Genomic DNA, 23,289 nt, shown 5'->3' on the forward strand with positions numbered 1-23,289 from the left:
AAATATGATCATTAATAACTGAAGTCCTGAGTGTGCTGCATTATCACAGTTTTACTGTATTTTGAAAGACAGCAGGAGAGTCCTCCCCTTTGTCTGTTCTAATATTTAACAATCATTACTGAAAAAAAATCTGGGCATTGTCATTTTGAAATTTATGGGAGCTTACTCTGCACAAATTGACATTGTGATCAAAGCTACTATTTGGGAATGAAATTGTAAGCTTGAAAACAGCCTAGTTATAATGCAAGTTAAAAAAAGAACTGTATTCTGAATAAAAATCCAAGTAAATGATTTAATATTTGCAATCATTCCCAAGGAATTTTACACCTACAGTACATTAAGAGCAAGAGGATAATTAGGGAAGGGGTAGGGCCACTCAAGGATAAAGGCGGGAACATGTGCTAGGAGGCAGAGGATGCGGGCAAAGTCCTAAATGAGTATTTTGCATCAATATTTACCAAGGAGAAGGACATGGAGGATAGTGAGATCAGTGTGGAGCGTGCTAATATGCTAGGGCATTTTGAGATAAAGGCGGTGGCAGTGTTGAGTCTTTTAAAGAACATAAATGTGGTTAAGTCCCCAGGGCCTGGTGGGATATATCCCAGGTTATTGAGAAATGCAAGAAATGAGATTGCTGGCCAAGATCTTCACGTCCTCTCTAGCTACAGGCAAGGTCAAGGAGGACTGGCAAGTAGCTAATGTTGTTCTGCTGTTTAAGAAGAGGAATAGGTATAATCCTGGTAACTACAGACCAGTGAGTCTCACATCAGTGGTAGGGCAGTTTTGGAGAGCCATGGCTTAATGAGCGACAGTCATCATGGCTTTGTGCAGGGCAAGTCATATTTTACTAAATTGAGTTTTTCAAGGAGGTGACGAAGCTGATTGATGAGGGTAAAGCTATGGATGTTGTCTACATGGATTTTAGTAAGGCATTTGACAAGGTCCCATATGGTAGGCTCATCTAGAAGATGGAGATGCATGGAATCCACAGTGACTTGGTGTTTTGGATTCAGAATTGGCTTGCCCACAGAAGATGGAGAGTAGTGATTGATGCGACTTATTCTAGCTGAAGGTCTGTGACTCATGGTGTTCCACAGGGATCTGTACTGGTGTTTGTGATATATATTTGATTTTGATGAAAACATGGATGGGTTAGTAAGTTCACAGATGATACAAAGATTGGTGGCATTGTGGATAGTGTAGTATATTGCCAAAGGATATCGCAGGATATATATCAGTTGCAGATATAGGTGGAGAAATGGCAGATGGAGTTTAATCCAGACAAAGTTGCACTTTGAAAGATCAAATGTAAGAGACAGTACACAATTAATGGCAGGACCCTTAACAGCGTTGATGCACAGAGGGATCTTGGGTCCAAGTCCATAGCTCCCTGAAAGTGGCTGCACAAGTTGATAGGGTGGTAATGAAGGTGCACGGCATGCTTTATTAGTCAAGGCACTGAGTTCAAGAGTCAGGAAATTATGCTGCAGGTTTATAAAACTCTGGCTAGGTTACATCTGGAGTAATGCATTCAATATCATCTTATTATAGGAAAGATGTGGAGGCTTTAGAGAGGGTGCAGAAGAGGTTTACCAGGATGCTGCCTGAATTAGAGGGCATGTGCTATGAGGAGAGGTTGGGCAAACTTGGGTTGTTTTCTCTAGAGCAGTGGAGACTGAAGGGAGACCCGATACTAAGATGATTTTTTTTTCATATTTTGGAATAAGAGAGAAGAGGAAGAATAAGAGGAGAATTCAGGGTCATTAGAATGGAAGTCAAAAGACATTTAGTCATGCAATGGTTAATGTTACAAACTCTGCACAAATTACTACTTTATTTGGGACTGGTGTTTTTCTCTTCCGTACCAGTAACTGCGTCATCTTGATATAGATTTGTTTTGAGCAGATCATAGACATCCTGTCGAGCAGTACCCAGCGCAGCCAAACCAAGACCAAGGCATCCACCATGACGTACAATCTACATGTAAAAAGATATGTCAAAATCTACTCTTAAACATAGACAAGTAAAAGGCAAACTAGATATTTTTTGCAATTTAGTCTAGAGACAAACGTTTACAAGAGATGCTAAACTTATGACAACTGGCAACTTAAACTAAACAATTAACAATGGAAATATATTCCATTAGCAAGTGAAAAAAATTGAGCCTCATGCCTGTGCTGAGATCATTTTGACCAAGTTGACATAGCAGTTCAGAAATATTAATTCAAGTCAAAACAATTATTATATGTTTGCTACTAAAAATAGGCCAAAAGAGAATTAATTCTCAACTGGTAAAATGAATTACATATACCACTGTTGACACATAAAGGCACCTGTGTGTTAATAACCAACACCTGGACTACTATAAAGCCAAATGAATGAGGTTTATTGGGACTGATGTGTTTCCACGAAGACTTTCGCCTGAGTGCAGCATCCGTGGAATATGGACTCTACAAAGGACTTTTGGAAGATAAAATAAATGGTGGCAGAATTAAATAAGTTGATTTAATTACGTAAATATACTAATACAAGCATGGCAGGCTAGGTGATATGTTGCAGCTATGGGTACGTGGGAGCTGATGAAAACCAATGGAATTCATGGCAATCAGATCTGTAGCTCAAGGAACACTGGCTCAGAATGAGAGATTTGGACATTGTGATGCAGTGTCAAATGGAAGCAGGATTACCTGGACACTGTTCCAGAAGGCAATTAGTCCTTAGATTAAGCATTGTGTAGTCATTTCATCAAGCAGAACAGGATAGTGTGACTACAAGTAAGGACGGTATAGAGATCTATGAGATAGCACTAAGGGCTTCAGCCTGTGTGGATAAGAGACCATAGGGTGGATGGGCAAGCTGACTACAGCACTATGGTAAAGGAAGCCACTGAAACTAGGGGAGTGTAGAGGAACGCAGTGGTTACTGGGGACTTTTAGAGAAATAGACACTATTCTTTGCATCTATGGATGAGAGTCCCAAGGGCTGTGTTGTGTGTTCATGCCCATTTAAAGGTTAAGAACATCTCCTTGGGGGGCTCAAAAGGAATTTGCGGAGGGAAGGAAAGATCCATTTGCCATAGTTCAAATGGGAAGCAACAAAGTAAATAGGACAAAGGTGGTCTTCTGTTGAAGGCATAAACAAAAGTTATACGAAGTTGATAACCTCGTAATTGTTACCTAAGTCACATACAAATTGGCTCAGTGTAAGTAAAATCAGAGTGCTGAGAGTATGGCTGAATGATAGGCATGGGAGAGATAGGTTTCAATTCATGCAGCGTGATAGGACAGCTTTGCTGGCAGGGATCTGATGGGCTGAAGGACTCCCTGTGTTCCATAAAGTGAAATATACAGAGTCTGTCAAGAAAGGACAGTTCATACAAATGTAAGTGTACACCTTAGTGATCTTAATAAAATGCACAAAATTCTAAATGGACTTGACAAGGTAGATACGGAGTTAATGTTTCCCCTGGCTAGTCACTTAAGGGGGCTATTGTCTCAGAATAAAGGGTCAGCCATTCAGGGCAAGAAAGAATATCTCCACCCAGAGGCTGGTGAATCTCTGGAATTCACTACACAAGAGGATGAGAGACTTAGGTTGTTGCATATATTTGGGACCAAATTAAACATTTTTAGATACTGAGGGAAGCATGGGATACGAGGTTAGCGCTGAGGTACAACTTCAGCTACGTTCTTACTGAATGACAGAGCAAGCATGAAGGGCCAAATAAGGTACACTATTGATGTTGTTATAATTGTGTCCAGGTTAAAATTCTGATCTCAAAAGTTCACATAAATACATTTAGCACTCACATCATTACTTGCATTCTTCAGCTGGTTGAGCAAATATTCTATGATGTCACCACCATGATTTGCATGGATGAGACCAAGGGCATACAGACCACCCCCTTCCTGATAAGCTGAGCCGGGTGAGGAATCCTTGGGCAAGTATGTGGCCATTAACTGCAATGCTTCCTTTTCATGACCCTTGGAAAGAAACAGAATTTCACAGTATAGATTTCAGTAAAATGCAAACTACAATCTGTAATCGTTCACAGAAAATCTTCCTAGGAGTACAAAGAACAACTGCTTTCTTGAACAAATTATACAATGATATTATCGGTACACCAATAGGTGACATGACTTTAAATGACAAAATGCATGTGTATAGGGAGAAGTGATAATGCAAGTAACCAATGCCAAATCTATAGTTTTGTACCAACAAGATAAAATCCAAAAACATACAAGACTCAAGAGAAAAGACAGTTGTAATATTAGATACAATTTCATTGAAAGTGCAAAAATAGTGCAAAAAAATGCAGGGTAGATTCACCCGATTACCAAATATTAGAGATTGCAATAATGAAGAAATTCAGGAAATGTGTCACTCTACACTAAAATTTTTTTGGCAAGTCTAATCCCTTAGGTCATTCATGATCACGTTTAATTGCTTCAACTAGCTGGTGATACAAGGGTTTAAACCCACTATAACTCACAAACAATTATAAAGAAAGTTAGGAAGAAAATCATAAAGGGTCAACTGACTGCAATTCTGCGCAAAAGTATTTTGAACTTTGGGAGTTTATCACTATTTTTGCTGTAGAATAAATGACACTCGCTTAAAAGGATTTGTGAAGTGAATATCAGAGAGGTTAGACAGCTCATGCTCAGATTTAATGGGCTACCTGTGTACTGCAACAGTCTATAAATCAAAGAAAATGACTTATATGAAAGTACACCCAACTCGTTACCAGATATTCCTCAGAATTTTACTGACCAAACCAGACCACAAGAGGATAACAAATGTTTTTACTTGGATAAGTAATTTAAAAAGAACAGAAAGCTCAGGTGATGGCAGGAGTAATGCTGCACTAATCAGTGCATCTGTGTGACAGCAAGCAACACAAATTCATGAAGGTGGCTGGTAACACCCTACAATTGTATATTACATACAAATAAAAGATGAAAAACAATCAATCCTTCCGATCTTTACCAGTAGATAAATATGGGTACACTGTTTCAAGATTTTAATATTCTTCATCACAGCAATGCTTGCAACTTTAAATAACAATCAAAATCTGAACTGTAAGGAAATTGGCTCCATAGTGGCATAACAGGTAAAATATAATGCAATACTGAGCCAGGCACACATCAGCAAGGTACAAGGTTTCTAATCTTGACCCTAGTAGAAGCACAGTTAACTTCACTTTATCATGACTCAAAAAAGGAAAATTTTCCATGTTTCTAGCTCCTAATCCCTTCTGAAAAGTGTATGTGGACTTCTCCAGAGAATATCATTGAAGTAAACCAATAATTTACAATAATGTATCAAACAACTGCAGCATGCAACTTACTGGGAATCTAGAGAAAGCTAATTCTAGTTATTTTTTATATGCTCTCAATCTCTTTAATTACTAAATGGCAAGATAATATTGTCATATCTACTGGTACTTTGAGGCTATGCGAACTGCTTTTGGCTAGAATTGCTGTAAATTATTAAAATGGTCTCCACATAGTCAATTTGTGCTAATCAGTATTTTCAGACAATGATTAGCAATGATGACCCATTTCTAAAGATATTTTTGATACCCATTGCGAAAGTTCATATTCTCTAGGGCATGGTACCACGCTTATCCATTGAATCATACATCAACATGATGAACTGCCTTCAGGAGAGTTCAGAAAATTAGAAGCAAACTGAATAAAAGTGATCGCATGGAAACTGAAATCTGGAATATTACTGAATCATTGCGTACACACTACTTATATTCTTGCCTTCATCTAGTTGTATTTAACTATGCCACATGACATTGCTCTCCACTGGAATAAGTTGCTCATTCTACAAAATGACTACATAGGAACAAGAGTTCTTTTTGGAAGCATCTCCTGTTTGAAATTCCATTTTCTCATAGCTATATTAACAGGTTTCATTATCTTAATAACTTTGTAAAGATTGAGTACTTCACAGTGCCTGCCTTTCAAATGGTACAATCATGTTGCTGTTTTTAACTTCCTGCTTATATCTGCAATACACTGTTCCAGAAGAGTTGGACTTGCTGTCTGTGGCTACTAATTAGAATGAGAAGTTTAATTGCAAGACCCATTTATACTTAACTGCATTCCAGAAACATCCATTTACTTTTACCAATTTGAATTTGGTCAGAACTAAACAAACAAAAACCCGAATCACGAAAGCATAAATATAAAAAAAATTCCTACGAACTGTATATAGTGAATCTCCTGTAATTAGAAAAAAAACAGAAATATTGCAGTCTGAATAAAAATATTAAATATTCTGCTTCAAAAAAAGCAAACCACTCTTTCAGAACACAAGTCATTACCTTATGAATGACTCCAAGACTGGCTGTTGCTGTAAACTTCGCCCAGTTGGTGGCTCTTGCCAACCACTCAAGATTCTCTCTAGAAAACAAAATTCATTTGTCAACCTGATCCATAAGCAACATCTTCCTGTTATCATCAATTCTGTTTTTTTTTAAATTTGTTATTACTTTCTGATCTACAGGTGCAAAGATTGACTGTGGTATCTAGATTACCACATGCGAGATGACACAATTCTATGAACTAGGAATCAGAAATCTATCAATTTCAGCCAGTAGAGTTTAACTACCCCCCCAGTTAACCTCAACTATCAGTGGAGGCACTTTATCTAAAGCCACAGTGTACTGCAGCCAAATAAAAATCAAGGCAAAAAACAAATGTTTTGGCAAATTTCCAGCTTGACAATGTAGGTACAAAAACCCCCATGAAGGACAAACAAATATTCAACAGTTTTCACCATGCCAGATTTTCCACAACCTGGAATTGACTATTTCGCAAAACTCATCAAAATATCTTGCAAAACATCACACAAATTTCCCTCTATCCCATCATCTTTCTCCACCCTACAGTAGATTAAGAATTTTGTGACAATAATGACCTAGACCTTCAATTGACTTAAAAGAAAAATGCCCAAGCTTGCCTGCTCTTGCTTGCAGCAGGTTTCTGGATACAGTGACTCCCAAAAGATAGGCCAGGCCCAGCAAAAAGCATAGCCTTTCATAGTGCAACTGCCAGATTGCCAATAATAGCTTATGAAACTCCATCCAAGCTTCACATAGAAGACCAAAAAATATTAATAATATAATAGAAGTTAAAACATTTAAAAAATCAATACACAATTAAAAGTAAATACATTTAGATCTGTACTGTACAAACACAACAAATCTGGCTTACGAAATCGGCTGCTGCCCCATCTGGCTACTACTTGCCGCATTAGTACATCAACTGAAGCCTTGCCAACAGTTCCCAGGATTCCTTAAAAGGAGCTGCCTGTAGCATCATTCACATTCAACAGAAGTGCTTGGAGACCAGGAGAAGCACTATGGAAGCTAGAGGCAAGTTTCCACTCCAAACTCCACTCCACCGCACTCTCAGCTATTGACCCACGTTCGCAGGGTCCAGCGACCTCTCTATGCCGAGGACCTGTCTGATCATCTGAGCCCCAGTCTGGATCCAGATCTAAATCCAACCCCACCTCTAGACAAGGGTGTACTGTACTGAAGGGATCTTCTCCGTGGATTTGTCACCTTGTCGTGGTGGAGAAGCTTGTGTGGTCCTGAGATCCCGAGAGCGATGCCGTCTGGAGCTATGCTCCTGGTAGGGTCACCCGTGACGGTAAGGTCGATAGTGAGGTCCCTGACAAAGAACAATCCAACCAAGACCTCAATGGTGGAACAGGCGGATGAAGTTATTTCGAACTCAACGGCTGTTAAGGCAGATGAAGGCTGCAACAAATCCATCAGCTCCAATCGTTGTGGTTTCCATGCCATTGCAATCAGTTGGTTGATTTGTGAAGTATCGTGTGCTTGTTATAGTGCAACATCAAGTGCAATTTAAACAAATACACGCACAGGCGTCTTTGCTCTGTGGGCTACTTCCAAGATTGGACTCATAAGCCACTTGAGAGCCCATAAATAGATCAATGGAACGAAGACCATCATCCTCAACCTCGAGGGCTAGCCACGACGACTGAAGGGAAGTGGTCTATCACTGTGTAACTAGGGTTCAGGTTCATTGCTGGTGGGCACAGACGCTCGCTGCAATTTCAATAAGCTCTTTTGAAGAACTGGCACCAGCACAATGGGCTACAAGATTCACCACACCTCCCATAGCTTAGTAGATATAAAGACATAAAATGTTATCTAAATATAATGGTTATTAGGGCTATTGAGGAGGAAATGTGTCTGGTTTCCTAACAGGAGTGAGAAATGTTTGCCTCAGAAGATGTGAACAGTTAAAATTAAAGAAAAATTTTGAAAACCTTTGATGTATTTTTGCCCAAAATCACTTGGACAAAATAAATTGCGTTTCTCCTACAGGAAAAGTTTGGAATTATTTTAGATTGCAAATCTGGCCTTGTCCTCTGCCATAGGCCATAACTCATCTAAACTCAATAAAAAGGGAATTACCTTGTCCCTGCCCACCAGATCAAAGCAGTTTCTTGCCACTGAAAATCAATGGGCTCACTGGATTTCAGATGGTAGATTTCCTTAGCATCTGCTGGCAAATTGCAGACTTACCTTCCCCAGTTGGATCCTTCATGCGCAACATGTGCACAGTATTGGTGATCAACTGGGCGAAAGTTCAGGATCTGTCTTTCCACTCACTTTAGTAAGTTAGAAATTAGTTTCCACACTGACCTGCTAATTTTTAAGCAAACTATCCATCCCTGTATCAGCGAGGACTCAACTATATTGCCAGTATTTTTGTAAAACCTATTTAAAGAAAACTTGTACTGCATATTCATTTACCTTAGAAACTGGTCACTTGTTGTTCCACAATGCATAAAAGAATTGGCTATCACCGTTGCTGTATGACAAACCGAGTTTCTGACTGCATCCTGGCAAATAGATAAATTTTATTAAGTGACATTACAAATAACTTTTCAAATTCTAAAATTAAACTTAGACAGTCACTTACCTTTGTGTTTTTTAATATCATAAGGTCTGTGTTGTTATTTAGTATTAAAAACTGTAAATGTAATTCAATAGACATTTCACCACTTAATATTTTTATCATTTTTGTGTTCTGATCATGCAAGGCCTTGGACTCGGAAGTCTGAAAAGCAAAGTACAAATATTAGAGCCTTTTAAAGCAATATACATTTACTCAAATCACACAAATTATATATTCACTATTCATGTAGATGATAAAAGAAGTTAAAAAAAACACTATTTATCCCCCGAAGAACTAATTTTAGAATTAGAAAGTAATGTAATTTGCAGGGTTACATTCACATCAGAGCCTTAATTCCTCTTACGCACTCATTTCCCCCTTTCACACCTCCTCCAAAAGGATTACAGGCTATTTGACCGAAGTTCTGGTGTTTTTACTCCACAAAAGATTAAGTATCTATATTTCCACTCTCGATATGCTGGAGCAAAACAAAGTAAATTGGTAACAGTTTCAAACCTAAACTGTTCTCTAAATTACCGACCAAGATCCTCCTCAATCAAATCATTCTGTCACTCTTATTAAAACAGTGCCAAGATTAATCTTCGTACTCTTGGACTCAGAAAAATGAAGGCAGTTGAAGAAATGCTCCATTAGAAACCCAAATATGCAGATTAAAATTCCACCCGCTGGAATCTCTGTATTGGAGAAAGTTTTTATAGCTTTTTGAAATCTCAGTAAATAACATGAGGTAACTAATATTATTTACACCATGCAAAGTTCCAAGCAACCACATTGAAACATAAAGACAATTTACATACTTCACAGTTAGCTAGAGAAACAAGAAGAAAAACTCTCTTGTCTGCAAGTCATTGGTTTCTTCCAATTCCTTGCACAATAGTGGACATATTGATTGAAAGTAGAGATTATATGACATGGCAAATCTACTGGTTTCTGAATCTGGGCAGCAGTCATGACTAAGGTAAAAGACTTTGCAAATGATAAAAACTTCAATTCCCTAATCATATTCCATCTGTAACAGCTAGGATCAAAGGAAGTGAATCTGTGCCCACCAGTTTTCACATTCTTTCAGTTCTAACTACATTCCTATACCAAATAAAAAAAAATTTAAAAGGCAAAAAGTTAAGGAATGAAAAAAAAACTCCAATATGCCATAATAAGCCACCTCTCATCTGTTTTTTTTCTGTTTAAAAATAGTTAATATTAATGCAGTTTACTGAAAAAAGTAAAAAGTGATCAAAATTACTTCAAATATTTCTCTTCACATTGGGAACAAAAAAAAAAGTCAAGGATTCAATGTTACTTCTGGATATCTCCCAACAGCTCACAACTCAATGCAAGAGTCATCATCTTTCTTAGAGAAATCACACTGATCCCAAAATGGCTAAAAAGAAAAAGGTTTTTGTTTCATCTGAGCAACGAGAAGTGGAAGGGGGTGGAGAGAAATAGAAGTGGGAGCAGTGCAAGAAACATAACAAAATACTCTATCTTCTTACCAATTCTGTTTTCGCAGTTGCTGTTGGAGAGCCTCCCAACTTTTCCTCCGTCTCCATAGTTTCACTAGAGATAGAATTCAAAATATTAATGATACGGAATAAATTGACTTATTTAATTAACACTTCTAGCTTAACTTTACATCCATAGTTCATCTTTGAAATCAATAATTTTGAGTTATCATCTCAGGTGTTCCCTTTGGACTACACTAATTTCATTTTCTACGTGTAATTAAAAACAGATGAAAATAAATTGTTCCAAATCACCTAATACCCATACAAATTTTCACTTTAATATTATATTACATTCAATTACTGATGCACTGCAATTATACTTCTATATAACAACAACAAAAGAGTACCTCTAAAGGTAATGTCATTTGAACTCAAGTTGAAGAGCACTGGTTAAAGCTACATCTACTTCCACAAGATGCAAAAGCGATACTAACCAAATCAAAACTGATCCCTTCCCATTTGTGAGAATATTGCATATTCTTGCACAATATTAATGATACCATCTTGGAATTTACTACTGCACTCTTCAGGGACAACAGCCACTCATTTGTGCAATATAAAGGCAGGCTACTATACAAAATTACACTGCAGTTCCCAAACCCTGAATGCATGTATCTCACTAACTGTCCTTGCACAGTGCACAAATTTAGCATATCATCTTGTTTTAAATGTCAGTCATCATTTAGTAGCTATTCTCACAGCTGTTTCGTACCCTCGCATTCACACCTGAAATCACTGATCTCATACGTAATGTATGCAAACATCTCAAAAAGTTGAACGTTGTGTTGCTGTTCTGACAGTGTATAATTAACAGAAGTACTTGGCTGGTATCTTCTTACTTCATTCATGACATACAATATATTTTAAATAGCTTCCTAAGATACAGGCAGATTAGGAAATTCTGTAAGTAAATGCCATTTTATTAAAGAAAATAGCAGTACTACACTTGTGAAGTCAAAGGAGGTTCAGAAGGGATTGTCATGCTATCAGCTTCGCCTTATTGTTAAAGAACATTCACTGCACATTTATCAACAATTCTTACAAGTAAATACTGTGCTTTTACCTTTCTTTCTCAGTGGTTGGTACAGTACCAGTGTTAGTAGAACCTGGTACCACAGCAATAGGAGTGCCTACAGTCTTAAGGTTCTGGATGACACTGGACAAGAATTGTTGGCTGGCACTCTCATACAAGTCAAAGCAGATTTGATAGGCCATCAGCAGGTTGTCCTCTTTCACAAGTTTTTCCAGGATATCACTGACTGCTTGTGGGTCATCCAGGAAAATGAGGCACTGTAAAAACAAAATTTCAGGAGTCAGAATAAATCTCATCAGCAACTGCCTAAAGCATTTCTGCTGTGTGGCAGCCCAACTCTGCCATCTGCTGGCATCTAAAGCATACTTAAAGTCAGTTTTATGGGAAGATCTATCAATTTATTTAAGATTTTAGATATGATAAAATCAAGAATGTTTTTTTTAAAACAATGCCTCTCCTAAATAGTAACATGAAAAAAAATCTTTACTACAAATTTACATCCACCATAATTGCAAATTTGCACTATGCATCTTATCCGCACGGAATATTTGCCAAAACAACACAATAATGAACAGCAAACAGGAAATCATTTTAAAATCATGGTCCAACCTAACCGCCAGCTGGCATAGGATGCTCCAGAATCATATGCTCAAATGTGTCATAGCAGGCAGATGTGCTTTCTTGATGAATTTTTGCAGTTTCTTAGATCATAATACACTGGAATAGGGATTTACTACTGCAAAAATCTGCTATCAACAGGGTAGTAGTCAAAGAATCATAATATTTTAATTAGGAAATGCACAACATATGCAGGGCTTTTATATCAAAATGTCTCTCCATCCTTTTCACTTAACTATCCTTTTGCCTCCCACAGCTAAACCAAAAAAGTTCCTGGGGGTCAGGACAGGGGAGACCAAGATACATCAACTTTTTAATTACCCTCATTAGATATCATTATAACAGTTAGCCTGAAAAAAACGTCTGCAGGGAAGGCCAACAGGGTAGATGAGAGAGGTAGGTACGAGAACAACTGTACTGACTGGCATTTGCTCACTGCCCAAAACAAACATGAACAGGAATGGGGAGGTAGAAGAGTCCAACTGATATCTGTTTAAGCATTTTGTGACAAGTATGAGTTGCAACAAAAAACTAACGAACAAAACCTGAAATAAAAACATAAAATGCAAGAAATACTCAACAGGTCACATGGCATCTGTGGAGCAGGAAAAATGGAGTTAACTTTTCAGCTCAAAACATTAATGGTTTCTCTCTTTCCATAGATGTTGCTTGACCTGCATAGTATTTTCAGCATTTTCTGTTTTTCTGTGAATTTGTATGGATTGGCTTCAGTTAGAAATGCTCCCATAGAAGCACTACTCAAAATTCTTAACTAAGATTTGTAAAGGGAACTTGAAAATGGTATTACCTGACACACATTAATAAAGTCTGGTTTTTCCAGATTCATATAGAGCTTGACTAGAACACGAAGGACTTCATTTCTGAATTGCTTATTCTGCATCAGTGACATGCACACTTTTACACTATATGCAAGCATCGCAGAGATATCATTCTGTGAAGGAATAGAAGAGTTAAATATGGCACTATTCAACAAACATTGTTTACTTGGTATATTCTAACAAATGGAGGTGGTCAGATAAATGCACATTCTTACAAAAAGGCATACTGTCACCTGAAACTGACAAAATAATGCTAATCAACCACATCTTCATTTCTTCAGTGACACTATTTTGAAACTTCCACATTATAGATTTACTAAAACTGCAGTAATAATTTTATTAAATCAATAAAAGAAATGGGGTAGAAAAAAAAACAAAATGCAGTACTTCATAAACATTAACATTACAATAAATCATATTACAATAAATCATACTTACAGATTCGAGAATCACTTTCTCAAAGACATCAAGCCTCCTGGTCTCCAAAGCAATGCCAATTGCCTGTTTGTATTTGTGGTCATCAAAGCACCGTTGGAACATCTTATTAACAATACCTTCTAATCGAGGATCAATAGGTTTCTCCTCACCATCAGGTAGTTCTCTATTTTCGACTCGAAGTTTTGTATAATGATCAATACATTTAGCTACAACAGAAATACAAACATTTAAACTACAGGAATGCTTTTTCATATGAACAAAGTTACAACTACTCATTGCCTTGCCTTAAGGAGCTGGATTCCCAATCCTTCCTTGCAGATGTATTGAAATAATCCCATGGCTATCATGCTACAATACTGCCCTCTAACAATTAAATGTTAGAGAGTTTAATTATCTGACAAATGCTGAATCGATGAATCATAACTGCACAGATGCTGGTAATTTGACCAATTTGTCTCCATGACCTCCTTGTAGAGGAACTCCACAAGTGCCATTCCCTAACTCTTTCCTATTGTCCTTGCAAATTATCCTGCAATTACCTTTTGAAGGCATTGAAATATTTCTGTCACTTGTACAATCAGCAAATTTCAGTTCATAACTACTGTGTTGAAAAAAGTTACTCCTCACATACCCTTGCACCTTTTGCCCAAAATTTTAACTTCGAAACATCTGCTAATGGGAACAGATTCCCTCTATCTACCCTAGCTAAAGCAGTCACTACCTTGTATACCTCCATCAAATCCTCTCAACCTGCTGAACTCCAAACAGAACTACTCCAGCTTTATCAGTCTAACCTTGTACTTGACATCCCAAAGCCTTTCCACCATCTACAAACCACAAGTCTGAAATGTTATGGAAGATGAATACTTGCCAAGATGCCAAGTTGCCACTTGCCAAGATGAATACAGCACCAAAAACAATCAAGAAGATCGACACAATCCAGAACAAAGCAACCTATTTAACTGGCATCCACTTAACTACCCCAAGTCTTCATTATCTCCACCACCAGCATGCAGTTGCTGCAGTGTGTGCCATCTGCAAAATAAACTTCTCTAGGCTACTCTGAATGTACTTCTCAAACCTACAGCCTCCACCACCATGGAAAAGAGCAGTGGGCACATGGGAACACCATCCTCTGCAGCCTCTCCTCCAAATCACACACCATCTTGATTTGGAAATATATTAGCATTCCTTCATTGCCACTGAGTCTAAATCCTAAAACTCTCTACCTGAGATTACTAGAAGGTCTATAACAGTTCAAGAAAGTGGTTTATCACCAGCTTCTTAAGGAGAAGCAGGATGGACAATAATTATTAACAAAACATGCCATTTCCTGAAAGATACATCAGAAAACTTGAATCAACTTGTCAGAAAACTTGTGCAATTCCAAATATGAGTGTTGCAAGATTAAAAAATTAGACGACAATTTGATTATGCTCTTTTCAGAAGTAAATTTCTCCAGTAAATAAAAACATCAAAAGCAGGTGCAAGAGCTCAATGATCCACTACTGGGTACCTTTATTACCAAATTATTAATTATTACTGTTTAATAACCTTCACAAAATAATTCATAGAATTAGCATTGAATAAATGGAAATCAAAAGACTGCTAACCTATAATGGTTTCCACGTATTCTGATTCATCATTGACATTGAAGAGGTCCCCAGCTCCAAGTGCATAGTTCAATGATTCTTCAAAGGCTCCAAGATGATAAAAAACTTTAGACGCCACCAAGGCAGCAAACTCCCGACTCCGGAATGTCTCATCTTCATATAGTTCCTCACTAAAAACGAGCACAATGTTCAAGAACATTTATATTTGTTGATTATAAATTGTTGCCTAGGTGTTGGTGATGGAGGCCAATACTGTAAATCTTCTGTATTTATTTGTGAATAGTGGAACCAACCATTTGCATTGTAGTCATAATGTAATGCTTGCTAATCTTTTGGAAACATTATTTTTCTAACCAGTATAACTTATTTGCATTAAAGCAGCTTGCAGTCCTCTGGTTTAAAGAAAATTATCCACAGCTGTAAAATGGAAAAGGCTTAATGATTGTGACATTTTAACCAGTGCCCAGTAACAGTATCATAAGAGTGAAAGAAAACTTAAAATGCTGCCTCTAATTACTGAGACCCACAGCATGGGACTCAGCAACTACAGACAAATATCAAAATAGCAATTGCCTTTTTAGTGTTTGTGCACTTTTACATTTGAGAACCAAGAAAACTAACTGAATATTTCATTGACAGCTGATGGATATGCAGAAAGCGTGCAGGTACCCTTTTTTGAAGTGGCACAGCAAACTAGAATACAAATATGCCATGCCATTCTTAGAGTTATAAATATCAAACCACAAGAAATGATGCATAAGCATACAATAACAAGGAACAGAAATACAAAATGATTTTGAATATAAAAACTCCACAAGAGAATCATACTTATTAAGTCCATCAATTTTAATTACCAAAAACCAGTCAAAGAGGTACATGCTTAGAAAAATATTCAGATAACATAAGTGCCTTACATTTTAACCACCGATTCTGAAATTTCAGCCCAGAAGTCATTGACAACGGAGTTCAGCTTGTGCAGAGCAAACTCCTGGAACAGAGAAAAAAGTTAATGGCACAGAACATATTTTGATGTCTAACCAAGTTAAGTGTTAGTATGGATTGTATGCTCTTTTTTCAGATAAAAGCATAAAAGGAGCTGCAGATCTTTCCAGTTCTCACATTAACACTCTTATGCCTCAGGGTGAAACCATCTGCTGATACAGGATCATTATGTCATTAGTTTAAAGAAAAAAGTAACCTATGAAACTCCTCAACATTTATGGATAGTTAAGAGACTCAACAGCTGAAACATCAACACAATCCAAATACTGCCTTAAATTTAACACTTGGAAATCAAGCTAGTTGTTTCAGCAGTGTTGTGGTTTGAGTATCAAAGAGATTTCATTCCCAAGATATTCACATTCATTTCACACAGAAATTACTTGCAAAATCAGATGACATTTAAAAAGATATTGATGCTGTAATCAAAATACTCCCCAATGTTTCCAGAACAGAGAAAATTCTTCAACGTTTGGATATCTCCTCTCTAGAGATGAAGCACTTACCTTGAGCTGTGGCTCTTTTTCATCCAGAAGTGAAATGATTCCAGCTAGAAAATAGAATTGAGGAGGGAATAAATTAGCATGAAATATATTAAGTCCAGCAAATCATGAAAAACAAGGAACAGCCTTATTCAACAGTTATCCAGATAGAAAATGATAAATCAAAAAAGACAAGATTCTGGAAATCTTAAATAAAAACAAAAATTGCTGGAAACACTCAACAGGTCAGGGAGCATCAGTGGAAAGAGAAATGGAGCTAACATTTCAGGTTGAAGCACCTTCAACCGAACTGGGGGTCAGAGCAAACAATTTTAAGTTGCAGAGAGGATGTGGGAGGGATGCATTAGACAAAGGAAATCTCTCTGATAGGGTGGTGCCAGGGTTGTCGTGGGGATAACCTATCATAACATTGACATAAGATTGATAGGTTAATCAGAATCAGGTTTATTATCACAGGCATATGTCATGAAATTTGTTGTTTTGCAGCAGTAGTATAGTGCAAGACATAAAAATTACTATAAGTTACCACATAAATAAAAGTGCAAAAGAGGAATAACGAGGTAGAGTTCATGGACCGTTCAGAAATCTGATGGCGGAGGGGAAGAAGCTGTTCCTTAAACATTGAATGTCGGTCGTGAGGCCCCTCATAGTAGTAATGAGAAGAGGGCATGTCCCAGATGGTGAGGGTCGTTAATGATGGATGCCACCTTCTTGAGGCATTGCCTCTTGAAGATGTCTTCGATGGTGGGGAGGGCTGCACCTGTGATGGAGCTGGCTGAGTCTATAATCCTCTGCAGCCTCTTTCGATCCTGCACATTGGAGCCTCCCCACCAGGCAGTGATGCAACCAGTCAGAAAGAGAGAAAATAAAAGGGGGAGGGGAATGTGGTATAAAAAGACAAACAGATTTGCTGAATAAACAAAAAGTGCAGTGGCTGACTACAAACTATGGGCAGGTATGAAGACCATTCCTTTTGGCTCCAAGGTGGTGACACAGTCTCCCCATGACCATGTGGGTTTCCGCTGACTACCCCAATTTCCTCCCAAACCTAAAGGTCACACTAGTATTTAAGTAGTTCGCAAAAGAATCAAAAGGAGTTGATGGGTTTGTGGAAGGAACAAGTTACAAGGACATACGGAAATAGGGAGTGGGAAATTGGACTAATAGGATTGCTTCCCTGAGGGACTTGATGTCCTCCATCTATGTAGGAATAAATAAGAAAGATAGATATACTGCGTGCAGATTCATCTTCAATATTCAGGGTTAAAGATTCACATTTTAAGGAAAAGTCAAAAAGTTGGTTTGTATTCACTTGATGCTGGAAGCATCAGGGTTGAGCTAACAAATGCTAGATGTCATAAAAAACTGTTGGAGTAATTATACAAAATTATTTTTAAGGAATAATTCAAAACAAGAAAACTAGTACAAATAACTAGACCTCAGCTGTTTAAGAGCACAATCAGAAATCTTCCCTTTCCATATTGGGAAAAAAAATCACTTCACCAAAAGGCTGGGTTAATTTTTCCGAGTGAAAACAGATTGGTAACATTTGTTTACAAAGACCGGGTGTCAAGGAATGTGGATCAAAAACACAAGCAGATTTGAGGTGCAGATCAGCAATCATCCAACAGTAGAACAGAATATGCTCATAGGACTGGATGGCACACTCATATTTCTTTGAGAATCTTCCTCATTCCAAGCTTTTACTAACTATCCATATAATATACTAACATCTATATTTTAAGCAAAATTTGAATTAGTCTGTGCTTTTTTATACACACAACTTTTCAAGTCAAGTTTATTGTCATACACACAAGTATGTCAAGGGACAATGAAAAACTTGCTTGCAGCAGCATCACAGACACATAGATTCAGACCACACACAGAACATAAGTTGTACCAGCTTCTTCCACTTTGCTACTTTATCCCTATCTTTAAAAGCCTCCTTAAAACTTCAACCATTTCTTAAGTTGTCTCTAGGTTTACTCTTTGTGATCATTCCACCTTTGAACAATTTGAAACATATTATGTGTGAAATAACATAAATGTACATGTACGCCCTCCCAGTGAAGGTTGAATTGTTAAGTCTCTCTACAACTTAAACCACATCTGTCTTCTCACTTTTCCAGTTCTGATGAAGGGATCTTGATGTGAAATGTCGACTCTATCTTCCCAATAATGCTCAAGACATGCTGAGTGCACAGCATTTTTATTTGGATGTTTAGCATTTGTGGTCTTTTTGCTCTAATATCTAAAATGCCAGTTGGACTACAACTAACAGTCTACAGTTCTGGTCACCACATTCCGGGAAGGATAGCACTAGAGAGAGCATACAGAGGAGATTTAAGAGGATGTTGCTAAAATTGTTGAATTATAGTTATGAGGAGAGACTTCAGAGGTTTCCTATGCAAACATACATAACAGAATATAAAATTAGAACAGGAGTAGACCAAACTGCCAGTCCAGCCTGCTCTGCCATTCTTGAAATCATTGCTGATTCTCTACCCAGTGGAATTTTCTAAGACTCTCCCCATATCTCTTGATTCCCTTAATGTCGAGAATCTACCCCTATGTTTTGAATAAACATGGCAACTGAGACTCCACAGCCTTCTGGGATAGAGAATTATGAAGGTTCATCTCTGTCGGAGTCAAGAAATTGCTCTTTATCTCAGTCCTCGACTGCCGAACCTTTATTCTGAAACTGTGCCAACTGGTCCTAGACTTCCCAGGCAGAGGAAACATCCACCCTGTTAAGCCCTTTAAGGATGTTGTAAATCTCCATGAGATCTCCTCTCCTAATCTTTAGAAAATAAAGTGTACTCAATTTCACCTCACATAGCAAACCCACCATCCTTGGAACCAACTAGTAAATCTTCACCATCCTTCATCTATGGTAAATAAATCCTTTCACTGGGAAGGAAACCAGAACCGTATACAATATTCTAGACATGCTCTCACTGAGGTTCTATACAAATGCAATAAAGCTTCTTTAAATTGTCTCATAACAAAGCCCAACATACCATTTGCCTTTCTAATAGCCTGTCCCACCTACGCATTGGACATGTGTATACATCTAGGTTCCTTTGAACATTAAAATTACTGTGTAACAAATAATTAGCTTTTCTGTTTTGTGCATCAAAATAAATGATCTCATATTCTACCACATTATATTCCATCTGCCACATTCTCACCTTCTCACTCATCTTGTCCATATCCCCTTGATGTGCTTTACATACCTCTCTGTATTCATAATCTCACTTAGGTTAATATCAACAGTAAATGGGGAAATATGACATTTGGTCTCCCTTGCCAAATCATTGACATAAATTGCAACTAGCTGGGGCCCAAGCACCAAACCCTGCAGTACCCCACTAGTCACAACCTACCAATCTGAAAATGATCCGTTTAGTATCACTATCTGCTTTCCGTCCAATAACCAATTCTCAATCCGTGCTAGTACTTGACCCCAAATTCCCAGTGCTGTAATCTTGTTAACCAGCCTCCTTTGTGGGACCTTACAGAAAGCCTTCAGTAAATCCAAGTCCACCACTTCCAATGGTTACCCTTCATCTATTCTAGTGGTCACATCCTCAAAGAACTCCAGCAAATTAGTCAAATATGATTTTCCTTTCTTAAATCCATCTGACTCTGCTCAATCCTATTATTCTTTTCTAGGTATTCTGTTATTACTCCCTTCATTACAGAATCAAGCATCTTTCCTACCACTGATTTTACTCAACAGGTCTGTAGTTCTGTTTTCTCTCTCCCTCTCTTGGTAGTGGAGTCACAGAGGAAATATAAAAAAAATTGCAACTTGTGTACCACTTCTTTAAATGCCAACGACTGCCTGACTACCATAACACCTTTCAATGTATTCTCCCAATCAACCACAGGCAACTCTTCTCTGATACCTTTGTTTAGATTTAAGTCCCTTCAACACAGGTGAATAGAAAGGAAATATTACCCTTTGAGGCGAGGACAATAACTGGGGGCATAAATTTAAATAAATTGATATAAAGATTACAGAGAAATTGAGGAAAAGTGTTGTTCAATGAGCCTGGAACTCAATGCCTAAAAGGATGGTGGAAACAGAAATCCTCACTACATTTAAAAAGTACCTGAATGACAACATGAAGAATCATAACCTACAAGACTATGGACCAGGAGCTGGGAAGTGGGATTAGGCTCATTTTCAGCCCACATGAACATGATGGACTGAATGGCTTCCTTCTAATGCCATTAATTTCTATGACTCCACAATAATCCATCTCAAACCACCTACCCAGCACAAAATCATGAATAACGCACTTCTTCCCAGTCGCTAATATTTTTGAGAACAGCTATAAACTTTAGTTTCTTTCTATTAAATCCCTTATTTTCTCAGCAAATCTGAAGACAAAAAACCCAAAATATTAACATCCAGCTCACTCAGAACAGAAGCACAAAAGTGATAGTATCAAGACTTGACCATTTAGCTCTTCGTCCATGCCACCTTTCATCAAGATCAAGCCTGTTCTTCTACCTCAATGCTAATGTTCAGCACTATTCCACATCCCTTGATTCCTTTAATGTCCCGAAATGTTTTAATCTGTTTTGAATGAATTCAATGACTAAGCCTCCAGTGCTCTAGAGTAAAGAATTACAAAGATTAGACACCCTCTGCATGCATAAATATTTGCTCATCTCAGTCAAAAATTCTCTACCCCTTATTCTGAGATTGTGACCCAATTCTAGAGACCTCTGGGAAAACATTCTCTCTTCGGTCAGCTTGTTGAGCCCTGTAAAAACTATACAAGTTTCCGTGAGATTCTTCTCTTCCACCATCTAAAAAAAACTGATTTTCTGACTTGTGCACCAGAGTGGCTAACTTCACATTTTTCCACATTATTTAGCATCTGCTATGCTCTTGCCTATTTACTCAGTCCATAGCCCTTGAAGCCTCTTTACATTTTCCTCTCTATCCAAAGCAATCCCACCTAATTTTGTATTATTGGCAAACTTGGAAAATATGACATTTAGTATCCTTGGGCAAACCTTTGATATAGATCATGAATGGCTGGGAGGAAACCAACAGTCACTGAGATAACCCACTAGTCACAGGCTGTCAACCCAAGGAAAAGAAATCGGTTTATTCCCACTCTTTGCTTACTGTCCAATAAGCAATTCTCAAACTCAATTCTCAATTTTAGTTCCTCACAACACCGTGGGCCGAAGGGCCTATTCCTGTGCTGTACTATTAACCATGAATGTATTATCCCCAACTACGTGTTCTTAAACCTTGTTGGCCAGCCTCCTGTGTGGGCCTCGTCACAAACCTTCTGAAAATCCAAATATGCTTTATTCACTGGATTGATCTACCTATTTGCAGAGGATTGTTAATTCGTTTCATTTCGTTTTGCATTAAATTTACTAAATAAATTCACCACTGTATACTTTCTCCTCAACCCTCCAATTCAAAACATCAACAATTCAAATATTATTATTAAATCTCTCCCTTACTGACTTTGATTTAGTAATGGGGTCATCTCACTTCTGATATTTTCACGGATTTGGTAAGATTATATACAACCATAGAGCCATAGATTCACGAGTAACGTGTTTCCTTTCTTCCTTGAAGTTACCGATCATACAAAAACGAATCCAACACTACCCTGGACGTTGCTGTCAACATATGACACGGCTTTAGACTGAGGGACATTGTGCCGTATTTTCTGGCGATCCTCACGCACTTCCACAAGTGAGCCCCTTCCTGTTGCACCAAAGCGCAGATTAATGTGTGGCCCCGGGTGCGGAGCCCGTTCTCAGGCCTCATTCATTCAATGACTCAGCTGCTGGGTTCCAGCAAACTACAAACTTGTGTGCGAATACTAAACGCCTCTAAACGAGCCGAAGCGTGGTTCTGCAGGCCTCGCCGGGCGCAGGTTATCCAGTGCACAAAAATGACCAGTTCCCAAGGTAGAACATCTACCTGTTTTCTTCCCTCTCCAGACAATAAGAGAATGCTGTTGAGGATCTCTACCATTCTCTCGTTTGATTAAAGATCTCACAGAACCGGCCGGTGCTCCAGGATCAGCCGGGGGCACCAGGACGGGGAGAAGGAGGCGACCCGAGCAGCCTTACTCACCGGCCGAGGTGATCATGTTGCAACCGCTCGGTGGCCGCTCCACCACCCGCAAAGTCACTCGGTTCTGCGCCAACCGCTCGGTGCCCGCCCTGCCGGCCGCTCTGACTCAGGACTTTCGACACACTAACCGTCCTCGCTCCTCGCTCCCCCCCTCCCCCCGCCGCCGAGGTCCTCGCATCCCCTGCGCCCGTCCGCTCCCGCCTGCTCCTCCGGTCACAGCAATCACGTCGGCAATTAGCCCCTTTGTATCCGATTAAAACAACGAATCGTTCTCACAAACATCTATTTCACGGGAATAAATCTGAAATCTTTCGCAGCTCCAGGTTTTTTTTTAGCGGCAGGCACTTTAGTTAGACAGCTGCATTGAAGCCCTGCCTTTGGATAGCGCCACGGGCTGTGATGTTGACGGATGGGAACCGGCGTCGAGTGGGAGGAGATTACCGTGTGTGTGCAGCGGGTTGAAGACGGCAGAATAATTCTTCAGAAATTAAAGATAAAATCCAGTTTGTAGTTAACACTGACTTTTACCGGTGACAATGCTTCACACAATAATTACTTAGACTGTGATTTATTGAATGGCAGCCAGATTTGAGGGTCCGAGCAGCATCCGTGGGGGTAGGTGGGGAGGGGAGGAGGAGGAGAGGC

The 23,289-nt window shown here is 38.5% G+C and overlaps 1 protein-coding gene across 1 annotated transcript in view; it reads right to left on the reverse strand.

Moving 5' to 3' along the window:
- psmd1 (proteasome 26S subunit, non-ATPase 1) overlaps window positions 1-22,856 on the reverse strand; it is an 84,920-nt gene extending 62,064 nt beyond the window's left edge. The window contains exons 1-13 of the mRNA XM_052018325.1: window positions 22,645-22,856; window positions 16,524-16,567; window positions 15,933-16,006; window positions 15,019-15,188; window positions 13,406-13,611; window positions 12,937-13,080; window positions 11,541-11,767; window positions 10,466-10,529; window positions 8,976-9,113; window positions 8,807-8,895; window positions 6,338-6,416; window positions 3,810-3,983; window positions 1,866-1,977 (exon numbers count right to left, since the gene is read on the reverse strand). Of these exons, the coding sequence (XP_051874285.1) occupies window positions 1,866-1,977; window positions 3,810-3,983; window positions 6,338-6,416; window positions 8,807-8,895; window positions 8,976-9,113; window positions 10,466-10,529; window positions 11,541-11,767; window positions 12,937-13,080; window positions 13,406-13,611; window positions 15,019-15,188; window positions 15,933-16,006; window positions 16,524-16,567; window positions 22,645-22,660 (1,537 nt within the window). The 5' untranslated portion in view covers window positions 22,661-22,856. The remainder of the gene's footprint in view (window positions 1-1,865; window positions 1,978-3,809; window positions 3,984-6,337; window positions 6,417-8,806; window positions 8,896-8,975; window positions 9,114-10,465; window positions 10,530-11,540; window positions 11,768-12,936; window positions 13,081-13,405; window positions 13,612-15,018; window positions 15,189-15,932; window positions 16,007-16,523; window positions 16,568-22,644) is intronic.
- Between the last annotated feature and the right edge of the window lie 433 nt (window positions 22,857-23,289).

The sequence above is a fragment of the Pristis pectinata genome, chromosome 6, assembly GCF_009764475.1.
Source record: "Pristis pectinata isolate sPriPec2 chromosome 6, sPriPec2.1.pri, whole genome shotgun sequence".
NCBI classification, from domain to species: Eukaryota; Metazoa; Chordata; class Chondrichthyes; order Rhinopristiformes; family Pristidae; genus Pristis; species Pristis pectinata.